Raw genomic sequence first — 27986 nt, 5'->3', positions numbered from 1 at the left:
CTTTTCATGTGTTCACTGCCAGTGTATAGAACACACTAATTTTTGTGTTTTTTACTCTGCAACTTTGCTGAATATATTTATTAGCTATAGCAGGTTAGTTTTTTAGTGTGAATTATAGTGCATTTTCTATATATAGAAGCATGTCTCAGGGCCTATTAATAAATGAAACTTCATTTGTATCTCATAATGTTCATGTTTACTTCCATAAAAAATCATTAAGACAAAATGACTTTAACAAACCTGCAGTTTCCAAAAAAAAAAAAAAAAAACTTTATGCTTAAAAAACCTAAATGGAAGGCAAAGTCAAATAATCCTTCAATGGATATTATGAGAAAAAGATCAGAACTGTCAACTGGTAAACACACTATTGGCAATAGAAATCTACCAAGATACCTGATTACAGCTAAGTTATTTCATGAATCTGTTTAGTTATCAGGAGTAAAAATTTTTAGAAGACATAGTGAATAACTTTAGTCATTGCTTTTAATGACAGTTATTTTTTAAAAGGTGTGTTGAAACTCTTAAATACCCAAACAGGATGGAAGAGAAGCTGGTATCACTGGGTTAAAAAATAATGAAAGAAGAAATTCATCAGTAAGATTTTTGAGTAAAGGGAAAATCTATCGGAAAAATCTCAAAAAAAATAAAGAAGAAAAACAAAGATATAATATCAATAAATTGAATCCCATTTCAGTGTCAGATGATTAAGAATATACCATATTTGTAGAAGATTTGCTATGAAGAAATAGGGACAAAAAAATCAAAATCTTTAGCAGTTAAGAAAATTAAAATGTCAATTAAGCTGTTTTTAAAAATTAAGCTTTTTAAAACATGCATTCATAATATTAAGATTAGTAGCTCTCCCATGAATTAATATTCTGATATTTCTATCACCTAATTTTTTTTTCTATCAACCAATTTTATGCAAATATGTTCTAGAGCTCTATAAACTCTTAGAAAGTAGTATTTATTTAAAGTTTGAAATCCTTTTGTGTTTTTTAGAAGTCTGAAATCTTAAAGAGGCTGGAGACAAGACAGTGGAGTGGAAGGACTTGAGTTCATCCTCTCTCTAAATCACAACCCCCTGCTGAACAACCACTGACAAAAAAGACTGGAACCTATCATAAAAGATATTCTACATCCAAAGACAAAGGAGCCACAACAAGATGGCAGGAAGGGCACATTCGCAATACAATCAAATCTCACACCCAATGGGTGGGCAACTCACTGCCTGGAAAATAATTACATTGCAGAGTTTCTCCTATAGGAAGGAGAGTTCTGAGCCCCGTGTCAGGCATCCCAGCTTGGGGTGGGGGGTCTGGCAATGGGAGGAGCAGCATCTGGCTTTGAAGGCCAGTGGGGCTTGATTACAGTCCTCCACAGGACTGGGGGAAACAGAAACTCCATTTTGGAAGATGCACACAACGTCTTGTATGCACCAGGACCCTGGGGAAAAGCCGTGACTCCATAGAAGCCTGGGCCAGACCTACATGCTGGTCTTGGAAGGGTCCCCAAGGGAAGGCAGGGGTGGCTGTGGTTCACACTGGTGGTGGAGGTATGGGGGAATACTCATTAGAGTCTGGAGACTGCTACTTTGACACCAAGACCTGGCCCCACCTAACAGCCTGTAGGCACCCAGTGCTTGGATGCGGCAGCCCAAACAACCAACACAGCAGGAACACAGGCCCACTCATCACCAGATAGGCTGCCTAAAGACTTCCTGAGCCCACAGCTGTCTCTAAACACTCTCCCTGATATGGCCCTGCTCACTAGAGGGACAAGACCCAGCTCTACCCACCAGTGGGCAGGCACCAATCCCTCCCACCAGGAAGCCTGCACAAGCCTCTAGACCAGCCTCAGCCACCAGGGGCCAGATACCAGAAGGACGAGGAACTTCAACCCTGCAGCCTGCGTAATGGAGACTGCAAACACAGAAAGTTAAGACAAAGTGAGACAGCAGAGGAATATGTTCCAGACAAAGGATCAAGATAAAACCCTAGAAGACAAATCAGTGAAGTGGAGACAGGAAATCTACCCGAAAAAGTATTCACAGTAATGATAATAAAGATGAATCAAGATCTCAGGAAAAATAAAAAATGGAGGCACAGACCAAGAAGGTACAAGAAATGTATAATAAAGAGCTAGAAAATATAAACAACAGAGTTCAACAGCACAATAACTGAAATGAAAAATAGAAGGAATATTTTTATTATTAGTGATTCTACTAGAAGGAATCAACAGAATAAATGAATACGAAGAACAGATAAGTGACTTGAAGATAAAATGGTGGAAATCACTGGAGTGGAAAAGAATAAGGAAAAAAGAGTTAAAAGAAATGAGGACAGTTTTAGAGACCTTTAGGACAACATTAAACACACCAACATTCACATGATAGGAGTCCCAGAGGAAGAAGAGAGAGAGAAAGGGCCTAAGAAAATATAGGGAGATAGTAGCAGAAAACTTCCCTAACATAGGAAAGGAAACAGCCACCCAAGTCCAGAAAGTGCAGAGTCCCATACAGCATAAACCCAAGGAAGATGTAACGCTTTGACTGTGTGGATCTCAACAAACTGTGGAAAATTCTTAAAGAGATGGGAATACCAGACCACCTGACCTGCCCCTTGAGAAATCTGTATGCAGGTCAGGAAGCAACAGTTAGTTCCAAGTCGGGAAAGGAGTACGTCAAGGCTGTATATTGTCACCCCGCTTATTTAACTTATATGCAGAGTACATCATGAGAAATGCTGGGCTGAATGAAGCACAAGCTGGGATCAAGATTGCCAGGAGAAATATCAATACCCTCAGATATGCAGATGACACCACTTTAATGACAGAAAACAAAGAAGAACTAAAGAGCCTCTTGATGAAAGTGAAAGAGGAGAGTGAAAAAGTTGGCTTAAAGCTCAACATTCAGAAAACTAAGATCATGGCATCTGGTCCCATCACTTTATGGGAAATAGATGGGGAAACAATGGAAACAGTGACAGACTATTTGTTTGGGCTCCAAAATCACTGCAGATGGTGACTGCAGCCATGAAATTAAAAGACGCTTCCTCCTTGGAAGAAAAGTTATGACCAACCTAGATAGCGTATTTAAAAGCAGAGACATTGCCAATAAAGGTCTGTCTAGTCAAAGCTATGGTTTTTCCAATAGCCATGTATGGATGTGAGAGTTGGGCTATAAAGAAAGCTGAGTGCTGAAGAATTAATGCTTTTGAACTGTGGTGTTGGAGAAGACTCTTGAGAGTCCCTTGGACTGCAAAGAGATCCAACCAGTCCATCCTAAAGGAGATCAGTCCTGAATATTCATTGGAAGGACTGATGTTGAAGTTGAAACTCCAATACTTCAGCCACCTGATGCAAAGAAGTGACTCACTGGAAAACACTGTAATGCTGGCAAAGATTGAAGGTGGGAGGAGAAGGTGATGACAGAGGATGAGATCAATGGATGGCATCATCGATTCAATGGACATGAGTTTGAGTAGACTCCTGGAGTTGGTGATGGACAGGGAGGCCTGGCATGCTGCAGTCCATGGGGTCGCAGAGAGTTGGACATGACTGAGCGACTGAACTAAACTGAAATGAACTAAATGCACCCAACATAGGAACACCTTAAAGCTTTAAAAAGTCTGAAGTCTTATGTGTGAGGTAATAGCATATTAAAGAAATACCAAGAGACGAGAACATATTAAGAGACCATAAATTTTTATAGTCAGTAATAATTATGAGTTCCTATTATATGCTTGGCACACAGAATGAAAAAAATAGACTTAGTTCCTGCTTAAGACTTACCTAATGGAAAAGACTGCCATTAAATAACTACAGGTGTAAAGAATTTTCTAGGCAAGAGTCTTAGGATTTTCAGAAACATCTAGCAAGAGGGTTTGGAAAAACCCTTGAGTAAGTCTACGTGGAGATGTGATAAATGAGTAACAGTCAGCCAGACAAAGGGGAGGGAAGGATCAAGAGAGAAACTTCCACACACAGAAAAACAGGTGGGAAAGCTTGCAAGAGAAAGCTAGAATAGAAAGAGAATAAAGAGTTGTAGAGACTATAATGAAGGAGAGAGTGGAACAAGATGAAGCCAGAAATTTCCCAAGAGCCCTGATCACACAGGATCTGGTGGGTGATGCTAACAGTTCTGCAATTTTTTGTTAACAGCCATGTATTAAACAGCACTGTGTGCTCCCTCGTCTACCAGTGACTATCTATCTCAGGTGCTCAATGACCATGAGGACCAACAGATGATTGATTTCACCTGATACACAGGCCTTCTTAGTATAAGGTATATTTATATCAAAGTGACGGAGAAGGCACTGGCAAACCAGTACTCTTGTCTGGAAAATCCTATGGACGGAGGAGCCTGGTAGGCTGCAGTCCATGGGGTCCCTGAGAGTCGGACACGACTGAGCGACTTCACTTTTCACTTTCATGCATTGCAGAAGGAAATAGCAACCCACTCCAGTGTTCTTGCCTGGAGAATCCCAGGGATGGAGGAGCTTGGTGGGCTGCCGTCTATGGGGTAGCACAGAGTCGGCCACGAGTGATGCGACTTAGCAGCAGCAGCATATCAAAGTGAAAGTGTCTACTTACAGTATCAAGCGTTTCTCTGGTATGAGCTGCAGACAGGCAAAATCTGGCTCTGGACTCAATGATTGGGGTAGCAGGAAATCCTACCACAACTACACCAATATTTCGCTTCAGCATCTCCCGTCCAAAGGCGCTGCAAAGGGAAAACAAGAAACTAGGAAGAATAATAAAGCACACAGTACAAAGGTCTTGCCGTCCTGAGTGATTTAAACTCTTAAAGGCACTAGAGATTTCTATTAGGAATTTCTTCTAACTTCTGTGAAAGTTAAAGCTGACAGTTTACAAAAAGACTCTATTCAATCCTAAAGTGGTCTTCTCCCAAAAGGTTTCACAGAAAGGTGAAAGGATAAGTGTTGGCAGAGACCAATTTTTAATAAGGCTTGTCAAAGTAATTTGCAGTGGTAGCTTTAAGGTGTCCCTGATATGTAACAGTGGTTCAGAGGTTTCAAAATGAACTTGAGTTTAAGCCTGGTCCTTGAAATGTTAGGCTTGGCAGTATAAAAAATTTTTTAAGACTAAGGATGTGGAGGATCTGCTATAATATGGACGTTTTTCTGCTGGTAGAAAGACCAAGCATTAGCCTTCCAGACCATGCATTTTCTGGATCGATTTAGGTGTTGAGCTGCCACTGGCATTCAGGGTTTCCTGGGTGTGTGTGAGGCCAGCTCATCCCATCTTCAGATGACCACCTGGACCACCATACTCCCAGGTTCCCTGATTTAATTTCCCCTCCTATAATAATTCATTTTAATAAACATTTGCTGAGTGCCAGGAGCTATGGTGGGCACTGGATATTCAAAGGTGAAGAAAAAACTTGCTTCTCTGCTGAGTTCACTTAAACCTGAGAAATGATCCTTATTTGAATTTATATTTAAGACCCAAACTCTCAACTCTGAAAAGATGTGCCCTTTTTACTGACTACGCAGATGACTCCTTTATCCACTTCATATCGGCTTTTCAAATATATTTTGGTTTTGTTATACATCTGTGCTTCTCAAATACACCGAAAGCTATTTCAGGGCAAAGATTTCCATTATATATGCCTTGCACAAGCCAAAGGGGCTGGTGCACTGCGCACATCTGGTAACTGTGCAATTACACGGCTGACCTCATGGCTCACTGCCCCCCTTGGGCACTGCACTTCAGCCCCTCACCTCCTGCTAGTCTTCCACTGGCTAGCAGTGGAAGGAATATGTTCCCATATTATGGCCTTTGGACAGAAGCTTCATTCTCCAAGTGGCTAACTTGCTCAGCTATGAGTTCCAGCTTGTATATCATCTTCCCTTCCCACTGAGGCCCACCCAGGGGTGACCATCCCATTTAATTCTGTAATCTGCCCACCCACTAGGCACTCTCTCTCACCCCCTATCCTACTCTGTTTTCTCCCATGGCACTTAAAACCTTCTAACATACATATTACAAATTTCCTTATTTATTGTTTGTCTGACTCATGCCCCAGTAGAGCATAAACTCCACAAGGACAGGGATTTCTATTTCTGTGGTTTATTAACTGACCTATCTTAACCCCGTAGAAGAGTACACTTAACTCAAATGTTTGTTTAATGAAAGACTAACAAGTTAATGCATTTTACAAACTGTAATCCATTGTTTACTCAATGGCACATCTAGCAAATGAAGGTTAACATAATGTGACCAAGACAATTTTACCTAACAGAACATACAACCCTGGTCTCACATCATGGGAGATCTTAAGTCTAATAAGAGGCTGATCTGTCATCTGCAAAAAGGTACCCAATTTTGGAGACTTAATGGTTAAGAATCCACCTGCCAATACAGGGGACATGGGTTCGATCCCTGGTCTAGGAAGATCCCACATGCAGCGGAGCCAAGTAAAGCCCGTGCAACCCAACTATAGAGCCTGAGCTCTGGAGCCTGTGAGCCAAAACCACGGAGCCCATGTGCCACAACTGCTGAAGCCTGCATACTCTAGAGCCCTTGCTCTGCAACAAGAGGAGCCATTGTGGTGAAAAGCCCGTGGATCACAATCAGAAAGCCTACGCACACAACCAAAAAAAAAAAAAAGTACCCAATTTTGGCTGGCATGTAGAGCATCAGAGGCACCACTGGAGAATCTTCATTTCCATAGATGATGAAGCCCATGCTTTTCAGACGTCTCCTGAAATACCTGACGTTTTCGGCTAACTGCTGAATACACTCTTTGCCTGGAAAATCATGGGGAGGGAAACAAAATAATTTTTGCACAGTAAACTGTATGGAATATAAAAAGACACAAAGATATCTTGCTTTGGTAAATTCTGTCATGGTAAGTGCTGAGTGTATGTAGATTTCATGGTAATGTACAAAATGAAGTTTAAGGAGTAGTATTCCCACTACTGCCAGTGGCTCACAGGCGTCCTCAAACAGGTGCACTGGTGCCGCCTCCTTTAACACCCTGCCACCCTTCACAGTAGGTAAGACACTTACTACCAATTCGTTTATATAAATATTTATACAATATATAATATATAAATACATATATTTATATTAGGAGACTCACAAGGTTGTGCCTGGCTTACAGTCATATGATAATAAGTGGCACAGCTGACTAGAATTAAGGTCTCTCAACTTCAATATTCATTCCAAAAACCTTGCTGCAAAATGATTTTACATATAAGATCAGAGAGTCCCACATTTTCTTCTTGAGTTTTGAGTTTGTATTACCATTTTCCTAAAACTCCTATCAAACAGCAGCAGCATACCCATGTAATGTAAAAATCATATTTTTAACCCTACTTCATTCATCTTTCCTAAACACAAATGGATTAAGGCATACATTTTTCAAACTGCTGACTAGATATCTGACCCGGTTTTGACTTTATGGGACGTCGATCTACGAACAGATGTCCCAAAACAATTGTTCTGTTATAGAGAGCAAGACACAAACTCAAAAAATCAGCTTGTAAGGGCTAAGAACTGTTCAACAGTTTTCAAAATCTGCTCACAAATAAGGAAGGTTGTGGTCATTTTTTCACATATATGAGAAATCCAGCAGATTCATATTTTTAAAAATATAATCATACAGCTCAAAGATAAATCAATCAACTGGAAATACAGATGGTTAACAAATGTTCTTAGACTCAAAACACTAACATATCCATCACTGATGTGGAGACTACTCTAGGTAAGTTTGCTACAAATAACCCCAAATTAATATTCTTTATGTAAATAATTTTAAGTTGACCAGAGAAGCTAACACAAGTGTAGATTAGATTAGTGTGAACACTGAAGAACATCACTTAAGTTATGACATACATCTTACAAATATTAAAGCAGACATTAAAGTATGTTACATTTATGTTGATAACTGATGAGCAACATACTCTAACTTTCCCCTAGAAATACCAACACACGCTTACTCTACATTTAGAGTAAGAGACTTCCAGTTCCAGCTGTGATAAGAGTACCAGAACTGGATTTACTGTACTTCTTGTAACTGGATTTACTGAACCGCTTGTAAACAACAGAAAGCTGGACAGGGTATATTAAAGAATGGTTTTCAGACACTGGGCCACAGGCAGTGCACAACTGTCCTCCTGGAGAGGAAGGAAACCAGAAGTGAGTCTTGCAACTGCCTCCATACCACCTAGAGACAGCTCCCAGGCTGCTCCGGAAGCAGGGACCTAGTCTTGTCCGCTGAAGACAACAGATTTTGAAGTTGGGGAAGCTAAGGTGGCTAGAATTTACTGGGCAGCACAAAAGGAGAGGAGGAAAGTGCACCAAGAGAGCTCTTGGGCCTGCAGAAGAGCCTCTGGCAAAGGGCTGAGCTGCACACACAGGAGAAGAAACCATGAGAGTCCGGGGAGATCCACCAGAAAGCAGCAGATTAAGCAATTCCCAGCACTCCTACGGAGCGGGGAACAATTTCTACTTTCACCAACTGGAATGGAAAGACCTTAGAATCACACCGGTAGTGGAGCTAAACTAGCCCTAGACTAAAAGCTGCTCTGGCCCACCCAAACACTCCTCAACAGCAAGTCCTGAGAGGATCCAATTGATTCCAAGAACAAAGTCCAACATTATTACATAAATGAATATAACAAAATGCAGTCCCTAATAATGTGAAATTCACAAGGTCATGATGTGTAGTAAAAGAATTTAGGCATTCAAAAAACAGGACAATATGACCCAGCAACTAGGAGAAAGGTCAATCAAGAGAAATAGAGCAGAAATGACAGAGTATTAGCAGACAAGGATGAAAAATGCTATTATAAAAATGCTCCATCCATTCAGAAAAACAGAGGAAACGTGATGAAGAGAGATAAAAATAACTGAAAAATACAAAAATGATTATGAGTTGCAGAGTATTATGTTAAATGAAATAAGCTAGACACAAAAGATTACACTCTTATGAATCCAATTATAGGAAATTCTTAAAAAGACATAATTATAGTGATAGAACAGATTAGTGGTTGCCAGGGAATGGAGAGATGATTGACGGAAGAGGGGTATGAGGGGTCTTTTCAGGGGTGATGAAAATATTCTGTACTTTACGGTATGGTTACATGACCGCATACATTTGTTAAAACTCATGGAATTACACTTTAGTGAATTTTACTGTATATAAATGATATCTTATTAAAGATTTTTAAAGAAACTGACAAATTTGCTAAGTTCCATATACATTAATTTTTCCTGTATTATTTTACAACTTGCTACCTTTTTCTTACCACAAATTACCTTCTGTTAGAAAAGTTATCAAGGAAAAGAAGAAATGCCAAGAGATTTAGACCTCACCACTTCCACTTATTGCTATATCATTCTAAGCATATTTTCTGTAATGAAAGGAAGTAGACAGTTCAGTCTCGCCATTCACTGTCATCTGTTCCCTGACAAGAAGAGTCCCAGAAGAAAATACATCTAAATTAACACCCACATGCATAACTGGAAGATACTGGGAACAGGCAGTTAAAATTCTCAACTTGTATATCCTTATTATTGCAGAACAGTATTCCTTACCAAAGATACACCACAATTTGTTTACCTATTTACACGTTAATGAACATCAGAGTTGAGATTACCAACTTTCATTTTGGCAGTTATACAGTTCAGATTTAAAAGAATTCTCTCCTAAATAGAGGATGTGGATAAAAGGGAACCCTGTACACTGCTGGTGGGAACGTAAAGTGACTCAGCCACCAGGCTGAGCATGGAGGTTCCTTAAAAAAGTAAAAATATAACTACCATATCATCTGACTATTCCACTCCTGGCAATCTGGAAAAAAAGGAGAGACTAATTCGAAACAATATATGCACCCAATGTTCGAATCAGCACTATTTACAACAGCCAAGACACGGAAGTAACCCAAGTGTCCATCCACAGATGACTGAATTAAGACGTGGAATATATATATATGAACCCACACAATGGAATATCACTCAGTCACAAAAAGAATGAAATAATGCCATTTGTGGCAACCAGGATGGACCTAGAGAATATTATGCTTAGTGAAACAAGTCAGAGAGACACAAATATTATGTGATATCACTTATATGGGCATATATCTGGAAAAGATGAAAAGTCTAATTTGAAAAGATATGCACTCTGATATTCATAGTAGCACTAATTTACAATAGCTAAGACATGGAAGTAACATAATAGTCCATTGAGAAATGAATGGATGAAGATGTGAGATACATACACACACACACACACACACACACACACACTCACACCCAATGGAAAATGACTCAGCTATAAAAAAAATGAAATGATGATATCTGCAGCAACATGGATAGACCAGAGATTATCATACTAAGTGAAGTAAATCAGAGAAAGACAAACGTTACATGGTATCACCTACATGTAGAATCTAAAAAAGTGATACAAATGAACTTATTTACAAAATGGTAACAGACTTAGAAAGCAAACTTACAGTTACCAAAGGGGAGAGGAACAAATTAAAACTATGGGATTAACAGATATAAACTACTAGATATAAAATAGATAAGCAAGAGAATTTACTGTATTAAAAGACACTTGCTCTTGCGAAGAAAAGCTAGGACAAATCTTCACAGTGTATTAAAAAGCAGACATCACTTGGCGGACAGAGCTCCCCGTACAATCAAAGCTCTGGTTTTTCCAGTAGTCATGTATGGATGTGAGAGTTGGACCACAGAGAAGGCTGAGTGCCAAAGAACTGATGCTTTCGAACTGTGGTGCTAGAGAAGACTATTTAGAGTCCCATGGACAGCAAGGAGATCAAACCAGTCAATCCTAAAGGAAATCAACCCAGAAAGAATATTTATCAGAAGGACTGATGTTGAAGCTAAAGTTCCAATACTTTGGCTACCTGATGCTAAGAGCTGACTCACTGGAAAAGACCCTGATGCTGGGAAAGACTGAAGGCAGGAGGAAAGGGGGATGACAGAGGATGAGATGGCATCATTGACTCAATGGACACGAGTTTGAGCAAACTTCAGGAAACAGTGAAGGACAGGGAAGTCTGGTGTGCTGTAGTCTATGGGGTTGCGAAGAGTTGGACATGACTGAGGGACCGAACAACAAGAGAATTAGACTCATTATCTTGTAATAACTTACAATAGAATATAACTGCAAAAATAATGAATCACCATGCTATAATCTGAAACTAAAACAATGTTAATCAACTATACTTCAATAAAAATTTACCTCCTAAATATATATTTAAGCATCTTAGTCATGCCCAAATAAGGAAAGAATTACTATAATTAGCAACTAACAGCTCAATTTCACTTGATTCTAACTTACTTTAGGAGGATATGGTAAAATATGTACTAGAGTTGACCGTTAGTAAGACAGGGATTGATCCACATATAATTTATAGTCAAGACTCAATAGCTGGATGTGTCTCTGAATTCACAGATTCAACCAACTAGGGACCATGTAGTACTGTAGTATTTACTATTGAAAAATATCCACATATAAGTGGATCTGGGCAGTTCATATCTGCACTGCACACAAGTCAACTGTATTTATACTTTACACACAGCAAAATAGGCCCATAGATGTTAAACTATTTTCTCCAAGGCCTTTCATTCAGTAGGAGGAAGATCAAGGTTTTCTGATTCCAGTTCAGTGCTTTTGCTTTCACACTACAGCCAGAAATTATGTCTGTTTCAAACTCTGAAGTGTTTATCCCTTTACTGGGTAACAAGATCTGTATTTTGGGCTTCCCTGGTGGCTCAGCAATAAGGAATCTGCCTGCAATGCAGGAGATGCAGGTTTGATCCCTTGGTCAGGAAGACCCCCTGGAGAAGGGCTTGCCAACCCACTCTAGTATTCTTGCCCGAATAATCCCATGGATAGAACAGCCTGGTGGGCTACAGTCCATAGGACTGCAAAGAGTTGGACACGACTGAAGTGAATGAGCATGCATGCACACATGCATCTGTACCTTACTTTTTAAATAGCACTTACTAGCAAATGAATGGGACAGGGATGAACGGGCGAGGGAGCCTAAGCAGACGCAGGCAAGGATGAGGCAAGCAGAGAGTAGTACTTCCAATAAACTCATCTGCAACAGCAAACTGCAATCATCAGTGGTGAGCAGAGAATAAAGACTGAGGGGAAGAATCAAGACCAGCGCTGGAGAAAGAAGTGAACTAAATTAGAAATGGCAGTCACACAGAAACCCAGAAATTAAGTGGTCTGTTTATCCAACAAAAACTACTGGGCAGAATCAAGAAGATACCAATATTTGACTATTTTTGACTTTAAAAAGGCAGTTTCTTCTGATTCAACCTAATAATTTCAAAGATAAGAATAGGAAAAGCAGCCAAGTTACTTACAAATCAGTAAACTTTTGCAGTTATACATATTAGGAAAGTGGTTATCTCTTATGAGGTGATACTGAATTTTAAAGACAACACAGCTATCCATTTTGAATTAAACATCATATAAAATACCAGTTAACATTAATACAAGAAGCATGGTATTTAAGTTCAACCTCCAAGTTCACTTCTAAAGAGTTTTCTCACTGCAAAGCTATAGCAAGTATAGGGTGTTTTTAAATTCAAATTTAAAAACAATTTAAAAACAAAAATTTAAAAACAGAAAAGGTTAGCATTGTTAAAAAAAAATACTAACTCTTAAAAGGTCTTGATCTTTGCCTCAGAGAGAACACAGATGGTAATATAAGAAATCAGCATTCTTCTCTATTTTTCAAACATAAATCTTTACTTTTAAGGGTGACAAAAAGCATAAAGGCAATTTAGAGAGAACCCCTGTTCTGATTCTCCTGAACTTTACAAATGAACCTTACTGTGTTGGTGGTCCTTTTGGGCAATTTGTTAGAATGAAGCCATTTTTAGGATCTTTTCAGTAAAAATCTACAGCTTGGCATGAAAGAGAGAGAGAGAGAGAAAATAAATATGTATGTGTAGTTAATATTGCAGCTCCTCAACTTCTTGTAATACATTTTATGCTAAGGAGCGAAGTAAAATGAATATGAGGGATCAGTGGGTTGTGACGGCATCATTAGATTTAATTCTTTAAAGGAAACTGAAACACAAGCTGGAATCAAGATTGCCGGGAGAAATATCAATAACCTCAGATATGCAGATGACACCACCCTTATGGCAGACAGTGAAGAGGAACTAAAAAGCCTCTTGATGAAAGTGAAAGTGGAGAGTGAAAAAGCTGGCTTAAAGCTCAACATTCAGAAAACGAAGATCATGGCATCCGGTCCCATCACTTTATGGTAAATAGATGGGGAAACAGTGGAAACAGTGTCAGACTGTATTTTTTTGGGCTCCAAAATCACTGCAGATGGTGACTGCAGCCATGAAATTAAAAGACGCTTACTCCTTGAAAGAAAAGTTATGACCAACCTAGATAGCATATTGAAAAGCAGAGACATTACTTTGCCAACAAAGGTCCGTCTAGTCAAGGCTATGGTTTTTCCTGTGGTCGTGTATGGATGTGAGAATTGGACTGTGAAGAAAGCTGAGCACCGAAGAATTGATGCTTTTGAACTGTGGTGTTGGAGAAGACTCTTGAGAGTCCCTTGGACTGCAAGGAGATCCAACCGTCCATTCTGAAGGACATCAGCCCTGGGATTTCTTTGGAAGGAATGATGCTGAAGCTGAAACTCCAGTACTTTGGCCACCTCATGAGAAGAGTTGACTCATTGGAAAAGACTCTGATGCTGGGAGGGATTGGGGGCAGGAGACGAAGGGGACGACAAAGGATGAGATAGCTGGATGGCATCACTGACTTGATGGACGTGAGTCTGAGTCAAGTCCAGGAGTTGGTGATGGCCAGGGAGGCCTGGTGTGCTGCGATTCACGGGGTCACAAAGAGTTGGACATGACTGAGTGACTGAGCTGAACTGAACTGAAAGCCTAAAAAGGGAGGAAGATGGACTAGAAGGAACATCACAACTATCTATGTATTGACAACCACTATACATTGATAGCGGAGAAGGCGATGGCACCCACTCCAGTACTCTTGCCTGGAAAATCCCATGGACGGAGGAGCCTGGTAGGCTGCCGTCTATGGGGTTGCACAGAGTCGGCCACGACTGAAGTGACTTAGCAGTAGCAGCAGCATACATTGATAGGGCTTCCCAGGTGGCTCAGAGGTTAAAGCATCCGCCTGAAATGTGGGAGACCTGGGTTCGATCCCTGGGTCAGGAAGATCCCCTGGAGAAGGAAATGGCAACCCACTTCAGTATTCTTGCCTGGAGAATCCCATGGACGGAGGAGCCTGGTGGGCTACAGTCCACGAGGTCGAAAAGAGTAGGACACGACTGAGCAACTTCACTTTCATACATTGATAACCTTAAATCACTTTTACAAAACAGAGTTAGATTTAGTTACATTTATTAACTATTGCTAAACAGATTTTGCAGTTGTACAACTGCATTCCAGACATCCCTTCCAGACAGTTTATCGATCAGAACAATGTTCTACGAGCTACAAATTTTCTGAAGTCTCAGGACTGGTTAAAAAGCAAACAAACAAAAACAAACAAAAAATATAACCTCAATGTACAAAGTAAGGAATACAAAAGGGAGCAGACATTTTGTCTTCAATGGCCATTAGTGCTAACTACTCAGAACTTAGGCTTCAAAAAATATAGCAAGTATCTAAAACCTGCTTACAAGGCCTCCTGGTGGCTCAGATGGAAAAGAACCTGCCTACAATGTGCGAGACCCAGGTTCAATCTCTGGAAGATCCTCTAGAAAAGGGAATGGCTACCCATTCCAGTATTCCTGCCTGGAGAAATGCCATGGACAGAGGAACCTAGCAGGCTACATACAGTCCATGGGGTCTCAAAGAGTTGGACATGACTGAGTGACTAACACTTCACACTTTTTTTCACTTCACACCTGCTTACAGAGCAATACAACTTTCAATTCAGCTGATGAGCTTTTTACTATAACTTATAATCAACCAAAGTTTGAGTCTGCAACTTCAAAAATAACATTTTCAGTATTAACTGAAATCTTCCAAAATAAAGGACATCAATGAGTGGTGTTCAGAGTTGATCCCCTAAGTCACATTATACCCCATTACACAGCTCCTAATCTTCTTAGATTTCCTGGTTATGCTGACATAATCTAGCTTCCTGGGAAAAATAAAAGTACTGCTATTCCTCAGACTCATACTTTCCAGTTAATTATAATGGGTTGGAAGAATTTGAAATTGAAGAACTTCTTCCCCCTTCCCCACTTCTTCTTAAAGGTCATAATGTCAAAGCAGATGAGGGTTTTCCCAGTTTAGGGTCCCCCAAACAAGGAGATGGCAACCCACTCCAGTATTCTTGCCTGGAGAATCCCAGGGACGGGGGAGCCTTGTGGGCTGCCGTCTATGGGGTCGCAGAGTCGGACACGACTGAAGCGACTTAGCAGCAGCAGCAGCAAACAGAACATAGCGGAGAAGGCAATGGCACCCCACTCCAGTACTCTTGCCTGGAAAATCCCATGGACGGAGGAGCCTGGCAGGCTGCAGTCAATGGGGTCGCTGAGGGTCAGACAAGACTGAGCGACTTCACTTTCACTTTCCACTTTCATGCATTTGAGAAGGAAATGGCAACCCACTCCAGTGTTCTTGCCTGGAGAATCCCAGGGACGGGGGAGCCTGGTAGGCTGCCGTCTATGGGGTCGCACAGAGTAGGACACGACTGAAGTGACTTAGCAGCAAACAGAACATACAGCCCCAAGAATGGTTTCAGTTAAGTTTTCAGCATTAGGAGTTATGGGACATAAGTCAGGATAAAATATGAAAAAATACTACCTATCACCTTCTAATCTACACTACCAAAACATTACATTATGGGTATTTCACATAATATCTCTTTAATACATTTTGTCTAAGAATTGAACTTTACTATCTTTCAGTTTACCATCTGTCCAAGGTCTTATTTTTGCTATTTGGAAGGTTATTTTTAAAAATATTTCACTTTGGTTGGACTATGTAATCTAGAGTGAAAAGGAACATGTTTCACTCCTGCGGTTTTTCTCTTGAAAACCATTTTCTTTAAAAAAAAAAAAAAAATAGGACCAACTCAGTCATCCTGAGTAAATTGCCTACGTTAAACATGTGTCTCCACTGATATCTAAAACTGGAGCTTATATCTTATAGACTTCTTAAACAAGTCTTTACAATACCAGGTAACTCAAATGCAGACTCTGTTTTCAAAGGTTATTCCCAAATCTTGGAAGCTTCTAGTACTAACTCCCTTTAAAGGAAAGAAACTGCATAACATAGCAAGCATAGTGCCAGGCTGAATAAATGCTTCCTCCGTTACCCTTTGCAAGTTAAGTAATTTCTAATCAAGGAAAAATTATATTTAGCTTTAGTTATTATATGTCTAAATGTTACAAAGTCAACTACTAACCAGCCTTACTTCTTGATAAGACACTACTTTGTAGTCTTCCATAAGTGAATGGATGCACATATTGATTTGTATTGATTTAAATAAACTTGGGGGGTTTCCTGGTAGTTCAGTGGTAAAGAATCCGCCTGTCAATGCAAGAGATATGGGTTCTATTCCTGGTCCACTAAGATCCCACATGCTGTGGAGCAACCAAGCCGGTGAGCCACAACTACTGAACCTGTGATCCAGAGCGTGGGAACTCCAACTACTGAAGCCCGCGTGCTCTAGAGCCTGTGCTAAACCACTGTAATGAGAAGCCCGCACATGGCAACTAGAGAGTAGCCCCTGCTGTTCCAACTAGAGAAAAGTCCACACAGCAACAAAGACCCAGCACAGCCATAAGTGTGTGTGCTTAGTTGCTCAGTCATGTCTGACTCTTTGCGACCCCATGGACTCCTCTGTCTGTGGGATTCTCTGGGCAATACTGGAGTGGGTTGCCACGTCCTCCTCCAGGGAATCTTCCCAACCCAAGGATCGAACCCAGGTCTCCTACATTGAAGGCAGATTCTTTACCATCTGAGCCACAAGGGAAGCCCTACAGCCATAAATAAATAAAATTATGAAAAAAAAAATCAGCTTAGCACTCTCTTTCACTAGTGGTGCAATATCTAAATCCAATATCAGGACAACAGCTCCATCTCCCTCTCAGCTGAAAGTACTCTGGGGTTATGCAAAGGAGGAGTTAGGTGTGTGGTAACTATTGCTGTCATATTAATTCCAAGAACTGTAAATAGCTGGCTTGGCAGAAAAATCTCAGATGCAAGCACAATGATAACTTTCAAAAGAGACAAAGTAAGCCCAGGCCAAGAAAATGAATTCAAGTTCCTTTTATCCTCAAAACTTAAACCACAGCATCTTCATACACCACATCAATAACTTCTGAGAGAAAAAAGGTTTTCTCACCTCTTCCTTTTAGAAACAACTTTATTTTTTAAAATTTTATTTTATTTTAAAACTTTACATAATTGTATTAGTTTTGCCAAATATCAAAGAAACAACTTTAAAAATTATTTTGCAGCTGAAAAAACTAAAGTAACATCCAGAGAGGTTATGTAAATCAAGTGGAAGAACCAGTACTGAACTGATTCTTCTGGTTTCAGACTGTATTTTTAACCACTCACTGATCTACTCTAGTTTCTGTATTAACAGGACTGACCGAAAGGAAATATTAGGAACAAAACACCTAGGAATAAACCTACCTAAGGAGACAGACAATGGCACCCCACTCCAGTACTCTTGCCTGGAAAATCCCATGGATGGAGGAGCCTGGTGGGCTATAGTCCATGGGGTTGCTAAGAGTCGGACACGACTAAGTGACTTCACTTTCACGCCTTGGAGAAGGAAATGGCAACCCACTCCAGTGTTCTTGCCTGGAGAACCCCAGGGATGGGATGGGGCAGCCTGGTGGGCTGCCATCTATGGGGTGGCACAGAGTCGGACACGACTGAAGTGACTTAGCAGCAGCAAGGAGACAGAAGACCTGTACTCCAAGATGCTGATGAAAGAAATCGATGACAGATGGAAAGATATACCATGTTCTTGGATTGGAAAAATCAGTATTGTCAAAACGACTATACTATGTAGGAAGTCTACAGATTCAACCTATCAAACTACCAAAGGGCATTTTTTACAGATATAGAAAAAAATATCTTAAAATTTGTACAGAGACATAAAAGACCCCTGAACAGCTAAAGCAATCCTGAAAAAGAAAAACGGACCTGGACTCAGGCTCCTTGACTTCAAACTGTACTATAAAGCTACAGTAAACAAAACAGTATGGTACTGGCAAAGACAAACATCGATCAATGGAACAAGATGCAAAGACCAGAAACAGAGCCACACACCTATGGTCAATCAATCTGTAAAAAGGAGGCAAGAATATAGAATGGAGAAAAGACAATCTCTTCAATAAGTGGTGCTGGGAAAACTGAACAGCTACATGTAAAAGCAATAAGAGATTTTTCTAACACTATACACAAAAATAAACTCAAAATGGGTTAAAGATCTAAATGTAAGCCTGGATACTGTAAAACTCTTAGAGGAAAACATAAACGGAACACTCTTTGACATAAATCACAGCACCATCTTTTTGGATCCATCTCCTAGAGTAATGAAAATAAAAACAAAAATTAACAAATGAGACCTAATTAAACTTAAAAGCTTGTACACCTGAAACACTATGTACAACTAAATCACTTTGCTGTGTACTTGAAACTAATACAACATTGTAAATCAACTATACTCTAAGATAAATTTTTTTTTTAATTTTTAATAAATGTTAGGTAAAAGGAATGTAAAAGGAGAACAGAGTAACCATGTTTAATTACAAGTTACTGCTGGTCCCTGACAGCCCACCCCCTGGAGACTCACCTGCCTCTTAGCAATCTGTCACTGACTCACACTGCCTCCAACACCTCAGCCCAGGGGGTCCATACCACATCACCTCGATTGTCTGGCTCTGCTCTCAGGAAGACATGGTGCCCAGAGACTTCCTCTCATCCTGCATTCTTTCCAATTTCCATTATAAGATTTCTGTCATCCACCATCTTCCAAAGGGGGGCATCGTGCAAAATTTTGGTCAACTACTGCCAATGTTTCTCAATAAGACTGCCATTAGCATTTGGGGCATGACAGTTCTTGGTTGTCAAGGATGTCTAGTGCCCTGCAGAACATTCAGAACCACTGGCCTCTTGGCAATAAATGCCAATAGCACCTCTGCACAGGCCAGTCTATGACAATCAAAAATGCCCCTCAGTTCAGTTCAGTTCAGTTCAGTTGCTCAGTCGTGTCCGACTCTGCGACCTCATGGGCTGCAGCACGCCAGGCCACCCTGTCCATCACCAACTCCTAGAGTTTACTCAAACTCATGTCCATCCAACCATTTCATCCTCTGTCATCCCCTTCTCCTCTCGCCTTCAATCTTTCCCAGCATCAGGGTCTTTTCTAGTGAGTCAGTTCTTCGCATCAGGTGGCCAAAGTATTGGGGTTTCAGCTTCAACATCAGTCCTTCCAATGAACATTCAGGACTGATTTCCTTGAGACGGACTTCCTTATGTGTTGTTATTCATAAGCACCATCTGTATCCTAGCAGAACCCATCTGATTTTTGTTCTTGCCAAAATTATGGAGTAAATTCTAATAACCTTAGAATGAAATTGTCCACCCAAACTGCTAAAAAGGCAATCAATATCCTCATTTTCTTCCCTCCCTTAAATGACTTTCTCTGTTCACTGATTTTTAGGTGGTCAAACTAGTCAAACTCCTCTAATCATTTGGTGCTATGTATATGCTATGCTAAAAATAACACTAATAAAATTATTATTTTTATGTGTGTATGCTGCTGCTGCTAAGTCACTTCAGTCGTGTCCGACTCTGTGCAACCCCAGAGACGGCAGCCCACCAGGCTCCGCCATCCCTGGGATTCTCCAGACAAGAACACTGGAGTGGGTTGCCATGTTCTTCTCCAATGCATGAAAGTGAAAAGTGAAAGTGAAGTCGCTCAGTAGTGTTTGACTCTTAGCGACCCCATGGACTGCAGCCTACCAGTCTCCTCCGTCCATGGGATTTTCCAGGCAAGAGTACTGGAGTGGGGTGCCATTGCCTTCTGCAGTATATATGTATACTATTTGTATATATGTATATATGTGGTATTAAGTTGCTCAGTCGTATCCGACTCTTTTGACCTCAAGGACTGTAGCCCGCCAGGCTCCTCTCTCTATGGGATTTCCCAGGCAAGAATACTGGACTGGGTTGCCATTTCCTCCTCCAGGGGATCTTCCTGACCCAGAACCCAGGGCTCCCGTACTGTAGGCAGACTCTTTAACCATCTGAGCCACTAGGGAAGCATTATATGTATATATATGTCCATGTAAAAGAATGCAGACTATATGCCAAATAACTGACACTGGTTATTCCTGTTTATTTTATGTGATATATGTTTGAGTTTTTGAAAATGAGCAGGTATTGCTTCTATAAACAAAATAAGAATGAATGAGTAGGCAGATATATTTAAATGTAGTATTAAAGGGATTTCCCTGGCAGTCCAGTGGTTAGGATTCAGCATTTTCACTGCTGTGGGCCTGGGTTCAATCTGTTGTTCGGGAGCTATTAATAAGCTCCTGTAAGCCATGCAATGCAGCCAAAAAAAAAAAAAAAAAGGTGGTATTAAAAATTCCACATTTGCAATCCTTAACAGACCGATCCCAAAATTCCATATACTTACGCAGCAAGAGGACTCAAACAAAATATATAAAAAAGAATTTCAAAATCAGAACTTAAATCAGAACATGAAAACACATCTTCTTATTTGTACAAATAAACTTCACATCCAGAGTTTTCCTTGTTAGTCTCCTACTTTCACTAATTAGAATTACATAACAAAGTTCCAAAATCAGTTTGTTCTTGGCTGTTACTGATGATCTACTTTCTAGCAAACTGACGAGGATATAAACATCGTGCATGGGACCAACTAAAAATCAATTAATGAGCAGAAACTAAAATATAAAGGTAACTGAACCTTATGTTGTAAAACTGTCAACATTCCAAGGAAATCAGAGTTTAGAGTCCAAAGTTGGGTCTTCACTGCCAAGCCCAATATGGAGGGGGGAAAACTGACAAGCTCAGACAAGAGTTTACTCACTTATTTACTTCTACTGAAGCTGAGAAACATTAAAGGCAAATTTTAGTATTAAGGAGAGGGGGAGGGGAATGGGTGGGAGGGAGAAAAAAATTTTTTAGTACTCAAAAAGAGTGGACTAATTAAGAATACTGTGCTGGCTAATCTTATGTGTCACTCTGACTGGGCTCCATGGGCCTCAGATCTTTAATCAAACATTATTCTGTTTGTGTCTGTGAGGGTGTTGTGAATGAGTAACATTTAAGTTGGCTGACTGCCCTGTGTGAGTGAGCCACAATCAATCAGCTGAAAGCCTAAATAGGACAAAATAAGACCTGCCAGGCTGCCTGCCTGCTAAGGTGGGACGTTATTATTTTTCCTGCCTTCATACCTGAACTGAAGCGCCAGCTCTTCCCGGATCTTGAGACTGACGGCACTTGAACTAAATCATCTGGGTCTCCAGCTTGCTTGCTGTAGACCTGGAGTCTTTCAGTCCCTGTAACTGCGTGAGCCAATTCTTTCTCTTCCTCTTTCCCTCTATCCTCCCTATAAAAATACTGCACGGGAAAGTTCAGCAGATGTTTTATGATGATGACTGTGGCATGGATGTCTTAGAAAGCTTGGAATCTCTCCAAGAGCCAGCAATCTATTCATTTGACCAAGTTATTCCAGGTGCTGTGGGACTTAGATGATACTTAATAGAACATTTCTTGGATAAGGGCCATACTTTTACTTAGAAGTTAAAAATAACTTCTAACTGCTGTTAGAGCCACTTATCTTCTACTCTCTTTTCTACTTACTATGCTCCACAAACGGCTGCAATCCCCAGTTCTACCATTTGAAGTACAAGCATAGAATTGGAAAGAATATTAATCCATATAATTACTGTACTTCACTTAAAAGGTTTTGGTTAGAAGGAAGAGATAAGAACCACTTCTCATATCAAATACTAAACTGACCAAGCACTTCTTTTACCCTTTGTGTGTGCTCAGTCATTTCCGACTCTTTGCAACCCCATGGACTGTAGCCCGCCGGGCGCCTCTGTCCATGGGATTTCCCAGGCAAGAATACTGGAGTGGGTTTCCATTTCCTCCTCCAGGGAATCTTCCCAACCCAGTGATCAAACCTGAGTCTCTTGTGTCTCCTGCATTGGCAGGAGGATTCTTTAGCACTTTTAACCTTTGTCAACTGCAAAGACAAACAGCTCTCTAGGTCTCTGGGAATAGAGCACCTGTCACTGAAGAGGTGTGGCTCAGACAAAAACTGAGTGGTAGACATTACTCAAAATTACATATAGTAGCAAATTATTTTAGGATAAAAAATTCTTGTGACCATGCTCTCTATACATTCCCACAAGAGCAGAGCTTACTAAATAATTAAAAATTGAACAAGCAGAAGGTGTAGTGAAGTCCCTCCAGACTTGGTGCTGTGCTGTGGAGCACAGACATGAATCTGTAAACCCTGAAGTGAAGTGCTGCTGTATGGAGACCCCTGGGGAAGCTTCTGTCACCAGGTCTGACCAGGAGGCAAAACCTTCAACTGAGGATTTGACAGGTAAGAAGGAAGGAGAATATATTAAACTCAAGGTCACTGGACAAGAGAGCAGTGAGATTCACTTCCAAGTGAAAATGATGACACATTTCAAGAAACTCAAAGAATCACACTGTCAAAGACAAGGAGCTCCTGTGAATTCACCCAGGTTTCTCTTTGAAGGTCAGGATAATCACACTCCAAAAGAACTGGGAATGGAGGAAGAAGATGTGATTAAAGTTTTTCAGGAACAAAGAGGGTCATTCAACAGTTTACATTCTTTTTTTTTTTTCTTTTCCTTAATCCTTTAAAAAAATTAAAAAAAAAAATAGCTCTTCTGTAACGTGGCGTTCAAAACAGAATTGAAAGCTGATACCCTGTCTCTTTAAAAGACGCTGTGATTTGGATTCCTGTGCCCATGATTCACTATCGTCTGTTTCCTTGTGCTGAATTTTGGTGATCCAACCTCAGCCCTTGTCGTATCGCCCTCTGTTTTAAAAATAACATGGGTGCACAAAGAGGCCACCTTTTCCAGGACTGCATATTTGCAGGCTTGTGATAAATAAGATCCATTAATGTCAGCGGTTCTAATGACTTTCCAGTTCTTAGGCATATGATCACTTCGCTCCTGGAGTAGGATTTTCAGTGGGAGATGGAAGTTTTTCAGAGAACTGAACTATGAAGAATGATCTTTCCTTAGCTTGAAGCTAATTTTAAAATCTGAGGGTCAGGACCAAAAGAAGAGGAGTATCAGGTTGGCGTCACGGTGACAGAGGTGGTGAGAACAATGGTTAACTCCAAATACGGCTTCACGGAAGAGACAGCGTTTTAAGACCAAAGAAAAACCTTATTAGAAGATCCCAGAAAAGTTCTAGTTTTCATTAGTAGTTAAAGTAATTCACGTAGACGTGATTACAACAGAACACTGCTCTTTTTGCTACTTTCTGGCCTGGGAGAGTGGTTTTAAACGGACACTGTCTGTATTAGCTTCATTAAAATAAACAAAATATTTGCTTAAAAAAAAACTTGAATAAGTAAAGGTAAAAATGGGGGAGGATCCTTTTCTACAAGTTGTAGCAAGTATTTTGTACTTGTTAAAATTTTGATATAGACTTCCCTGGTGGCTCAAACAGTAAAACATCTGCCTACAATTGTGATGATTTTTGTTTAATTTATGAATCTTATAAATGCATAGATACTTCAGTTGATTTTCATGTCAACAGAAATATATTGATAATTATTAAGGTTAAACCATGAAAGAACTTCTATTTTATGATTTTATATATATATATATATATATATTCACATTTAGATGATACCATAGTATATGAATTGGGCAGAATAGGGATTCATTCTTAACCAGCTCATCAAGCTTTTTTTGTTGAAGAAGCATCTCTTCTTGACTCATCTTTCTTAATCACTAATGATCCCTCTTTGATCAGCTCTAAAGTGGGCGGGGGCACGGAGGGAGCAGATAACACTTTGAACTCTCATCACAGCACTTTCTAGATCAATAAATGATGTACTTGTCACAAGTATCCAGACAAGATGCCTCGTGAAAATCAGCATCTCATGGCCTCCTAGAAAGGAGAGCAAGAGGGACAAAAGAATGCCAGCAAAGACAGGAGTCAACTGACCTTTAAGGTCATCAGTTCTTTAACTTCTACATGAACACGTGCAGAGATGTAGGTGAAAAATTAGCATCACTATATCTAAAAATATCTTAAAATACCAAAAGGGACTAGAGAAGGCAGTAGTGGTGAAAGAGAATAGCACAGGACCTAAAGAAAAACATCAATGAAGCTATTTTTAAAACCACACTATGTTGGAACTTGAATTAATCTGTTCACGTTTTTCACATGATCTGAGAGAAAGAAGGAAGAAGTATACTATTAAAAAATGTTACCTAAAACAAAAGAAATATTAGCCAAAAGGCAGGGCAGACTGATTTTAATAACACTTCAGTTCAGGTCAGTCGCTCAGTCGTGTCCAACTCTTTGAGACCCCATAAATCGCAGCACACCAGGCCTCCCTGTCCATCACCAACTCCCGGAGTTCACCCAAACTCATGTCCATCGAGTCGGTGACGCCATCCAGCCATCTCATCCTCTGTCGTCCCCTTCTCCTCCTGCCCCCAATCCCTCCCAGCATTAGAGTCTTTTCCAATGAGTCAACTCTTCGCATGAGGTGGCCAAAGTACTGGAGTTTCAGCTTTAGCATCAGTCCTTCCAAAGAACACCCAGGACTGATCTCCTTTACGATGGACTGGTTGGATCTCCTTGCAGTCCAAGGGACTCTCAAGAGTCTTCTCCAGCACCACAGTTCAAAAGCATCAATTCTTTGGCGCTCAGCTTTCTTCTTCACAGTCCAACTCTCACATCCATACATGACCACTGGAAAAACCATAGCCTTGACTAGACAGACCTTTGTTGGCAAATGTCTCTGCTTTTGAATATGCTATCTAGGTTGGTCATAACTTTCCTTTCAAGGAGTAAGCGTCTTTTAATTTCATGGCTGCAGTCACCATCTGCAATGATTTTGGCCCCAGTTAAAGGGCACCAGGAAATCTTCCCATTGGGCTTAAGAGCCCAAGGGAATAGAAAAATAAATATAGTGAACAGTCTTGTAAAATGGATACTTATAAGGGATTTTCAGGAAGCAATAATTCAGTAACTTTGGAACACTGAAGCAAAATGAGTTTACCATGCTCTAGACGCAGCCCCTGTTTTGCTAGACTGTTGACAAATATCAAAGTGCACAACCTGGGCGACTGTCAAATTAATGAATGTCAAAGCAGACGGCTTGCCTCTCCCTAGTCTAGTGATGCTGTTCTCAAGCAGGCCTTCAGCTCTTCAACTCCCTACAAGAGTGCATGTGTATGTGTGAGTGCACTCAGTCGTGTCCGACTCTTTGCAACCGCACGCATCTAAGTATTTGAATCTACTACCTGTTAACGACACTATTTCTATTTCTTTTCTCGGCAACTAGAGGAGCTCTGTGAACACCAAGCACTGTAGGTAAATTCCTTTCACGAGCATGGTTTATCACCCTCTCCCTGCTGCTGCTACTGCTGCCGCCGCTAAGTCACTTCAGTCGTGTCTGACTCTGTGTGACCTCATAGATGGCAGCCCACCAGGCTCCCCCATCCCTGGGATTCTCCAGGCAAGAACACTGGAGTGGGTTGCCATTTTCTTCTCCAATGCATGTAAGTGAAAAGTGAAAGTGAAGTCGCTCAGTCGTGTCTGACTCCTAGCGACCCCATGGACTGCAGCCTACCAGGCTCCTCCGTCCATGGGATTTTCCAGGCAGGAGTACTGGAGTGGGTTGCCATTGCCTTCTCTGCACCCTCTCCCTGCTGCTGCTGCTAAGTCACTTCAGTCGTGTCTGACTGTGCGACCCCATACAAGGCAGCCCACCAGGCTCCCCCATCCCTAGGATTCTCCAGGCAAGAACACTGGAGTGGGTTGCCATTTCCTTCTCCAATGCATGAAAGTGAAAAGTGAAAGTGAAGTCGCTCAGTCGTGTCTGACTCCTAGCGACCCCATGGACTGCAGCCTACCAGGCTCCTCCGTCCATGGGATTTTCCAGGCAAGAGTACTGGAGTGGGGTGCCATTGCCTTCTCCGGCACCCTCTCCCTAGCAGCAGCTTAATCCCTTAATCAGTTTCAATGCCCAAAACTAGGATTTCCTGAGGACTGCCGCAGGATGTGCAACAGGCAGAGGGGCCAAGGCTTTAAGTTGTTGATTCAATATAATCAAGAATTTAAAAGAATGGTTGGAAACAGAGGGCCACAAACAAAAGGAAGAAAAGAGGCCAAGTGCCTCAGAAATTGAGGAACTGAGGTTTAAAGGGTGCCAGCCCATAAGTAGGACAGAAAGGCTTAATTTGCCCAAAGACTGTCCCACTGTCCTCCTTTGGTACCGGAATGTTACATGGTTACTTTTAGACAGAAATGAAGCAACGGGGAAATACGACTACTGTGGTCAAGCACCCATGGGCAGGTGAAGGGCGTTAGCAAATAAAGCGAGGCTTGGAATTAAACTAGAGTTTCAGAGGCAGAAGGCAAGGCAATGAACAAGTACTGAACATTTAGGGGGAAAAAGAAGAGTATATAATGGGCAAGGCTTTTGTAGGTTAGGTACAAAAGAATTTGAGATTCTGAATTAATAGGCTATAAAAACATTAAGTAGCATTAAAACAAAAAAATTCCAGCCAGCCTGTAGAGGCCTGACCATATGCCCCTGATCTCTTCGTTGTTTCTTTTCCCTCCCCTAACTGGTTCTAATTTCACTCTTGCTGCCGATGCATTCAGCAAGGACCATCAGTTCTTTGGAAGGAAGCATCAATGCATTCAGTTCCAAACCCAGTGAAGACAGACAACTTAGCATCAACATCAAACTCCTGTTCCACATGCCAATATTTGTCTTATTTTTCTTTTTAAAAGAAAACAGATCAAATATCTTGTCCTTTCCTTTCCTTTCCCCAATCACCACCAATCAGTTGAGTTGCTTTTGGTTCTCACTGATGTAACCCAGCTCAAGAAAAAGGAAGAGAGAAAAAGACAACTCTCAAATCTCTTAAAAGTTAGTTTGCATTATTAACTTAGGTTTTCTTTAAAATGCATGGTCTTGTCCACCAAGACTCATGGTCTGGTGGAGTGGACTCGAATCCTTGTTTTTTTCAATGTTCTCTCATTGTTTTAATTAATTCATTAACTAATGTTTTGGCTGTGCTGGGTCTTCGTTGCTGTGCGGGCTTCTCTCCAGCTGCAGTGAGTGTGGGCTTCTCATTGCTGTGGCTTTTCTTATTGCAGAATAAGGGCCTTAGACACTCGGGTTTCAGTAGTTGCAGCTCGCAGGCTCTAGAGCAAAGGCCCAGTAGCTGTGGTGCACGGGCTTAGCTGCTCCACGGCACATGGAATCTTCCCAGACTAGAGATCAGACCAGCGTCCCCTATGTTAGCAGGCAGACTCATCCACTGTACCACCAGGGATGTCCTCGAATCCTCATTTTCAACAAACTTGGTGCCACACGTTAGAATCCTTTGGGATGCTTTTAAATAAAAACTTATAAGAGCCTCATCCCCAGATATTCACTAGGTCTGCAAAGGGGCTGTTGTAATTAGGTATTAGGCATTATTACTAATGACTACTACTGTGTGTGAGCAAGGTTAGAAACCGCCATACTAAAAGTGACTTTGGTGCAGGTGGTCCATGGACAAAGTCTGAAACAGTTGAAAAGAATGTACCTTAATAAGGTCCTTCTGAAACTCATTCCACTGTCAAAGCAGATGGCAGGCAGATACAAGTATTTAGATCATTTATTTTTTCCTAAACCACAGGTGACAATTAAAAAAAAAATCAATTCCTCT

General features: G+C 40.8%; 1 protein-coding gene and 1 pseudogene across 2 annotated transcripts in view; one reads left to right on the top strand and one right to left on the bottom strand.

Annotated features, from left to right (window-relative positions):
• SPTLC2 (serine palmitoyltransferase long chain base subunit 2) overlaps positions 1-27986 on the bottom strand; it is a 100609-nt gene that overhangs the window by 7924 nt on the left and 64699 nt on the right. The window contains exons 10-11 of the mRNA XM_086319455.1: positions 6638-6773; positions 4594-4723 (exon numbers count right to left, since the gene is read on the bottom strand). Coding sequence (XP_086175581.1) covers positions 4594-4723; positions 6638-6773 — 266 coding nt within the window. The remainder of the gene's footprint in view (positions 1-4593; positions 4724-6637; positions 6774-27986) is intronic.
• Positions 22497-26309, top strand: LOC147363937 (small ubiquitin-related modifier 1 pseudogene; annotated as a pseudogene). Its single transcript, XR_015133940.1, has one exon. The product of XR_015133940.1 is annotated as a small ubiquitin-related modifier 1 pseudogene (transcript).

Source organism: Bos grunniens, chromosome 10, assembly GCF_055505025.1.
Source record: "Bos grunniens cultivar Pamir isolate PY7600 chromosome 10, Bosgru_T2T1.0, whole genome shotgun sequence".
In the NCBI taxonomy this organism is placed as follows: Eukaryota; Metazoa; Chordata; class Mammalia; order Artiodactyla; family Bovidae; genus Bos; species Bos grunniens.
This window is presented reverse-complemented; position numbering and strand designations above follow the sequence as displayed.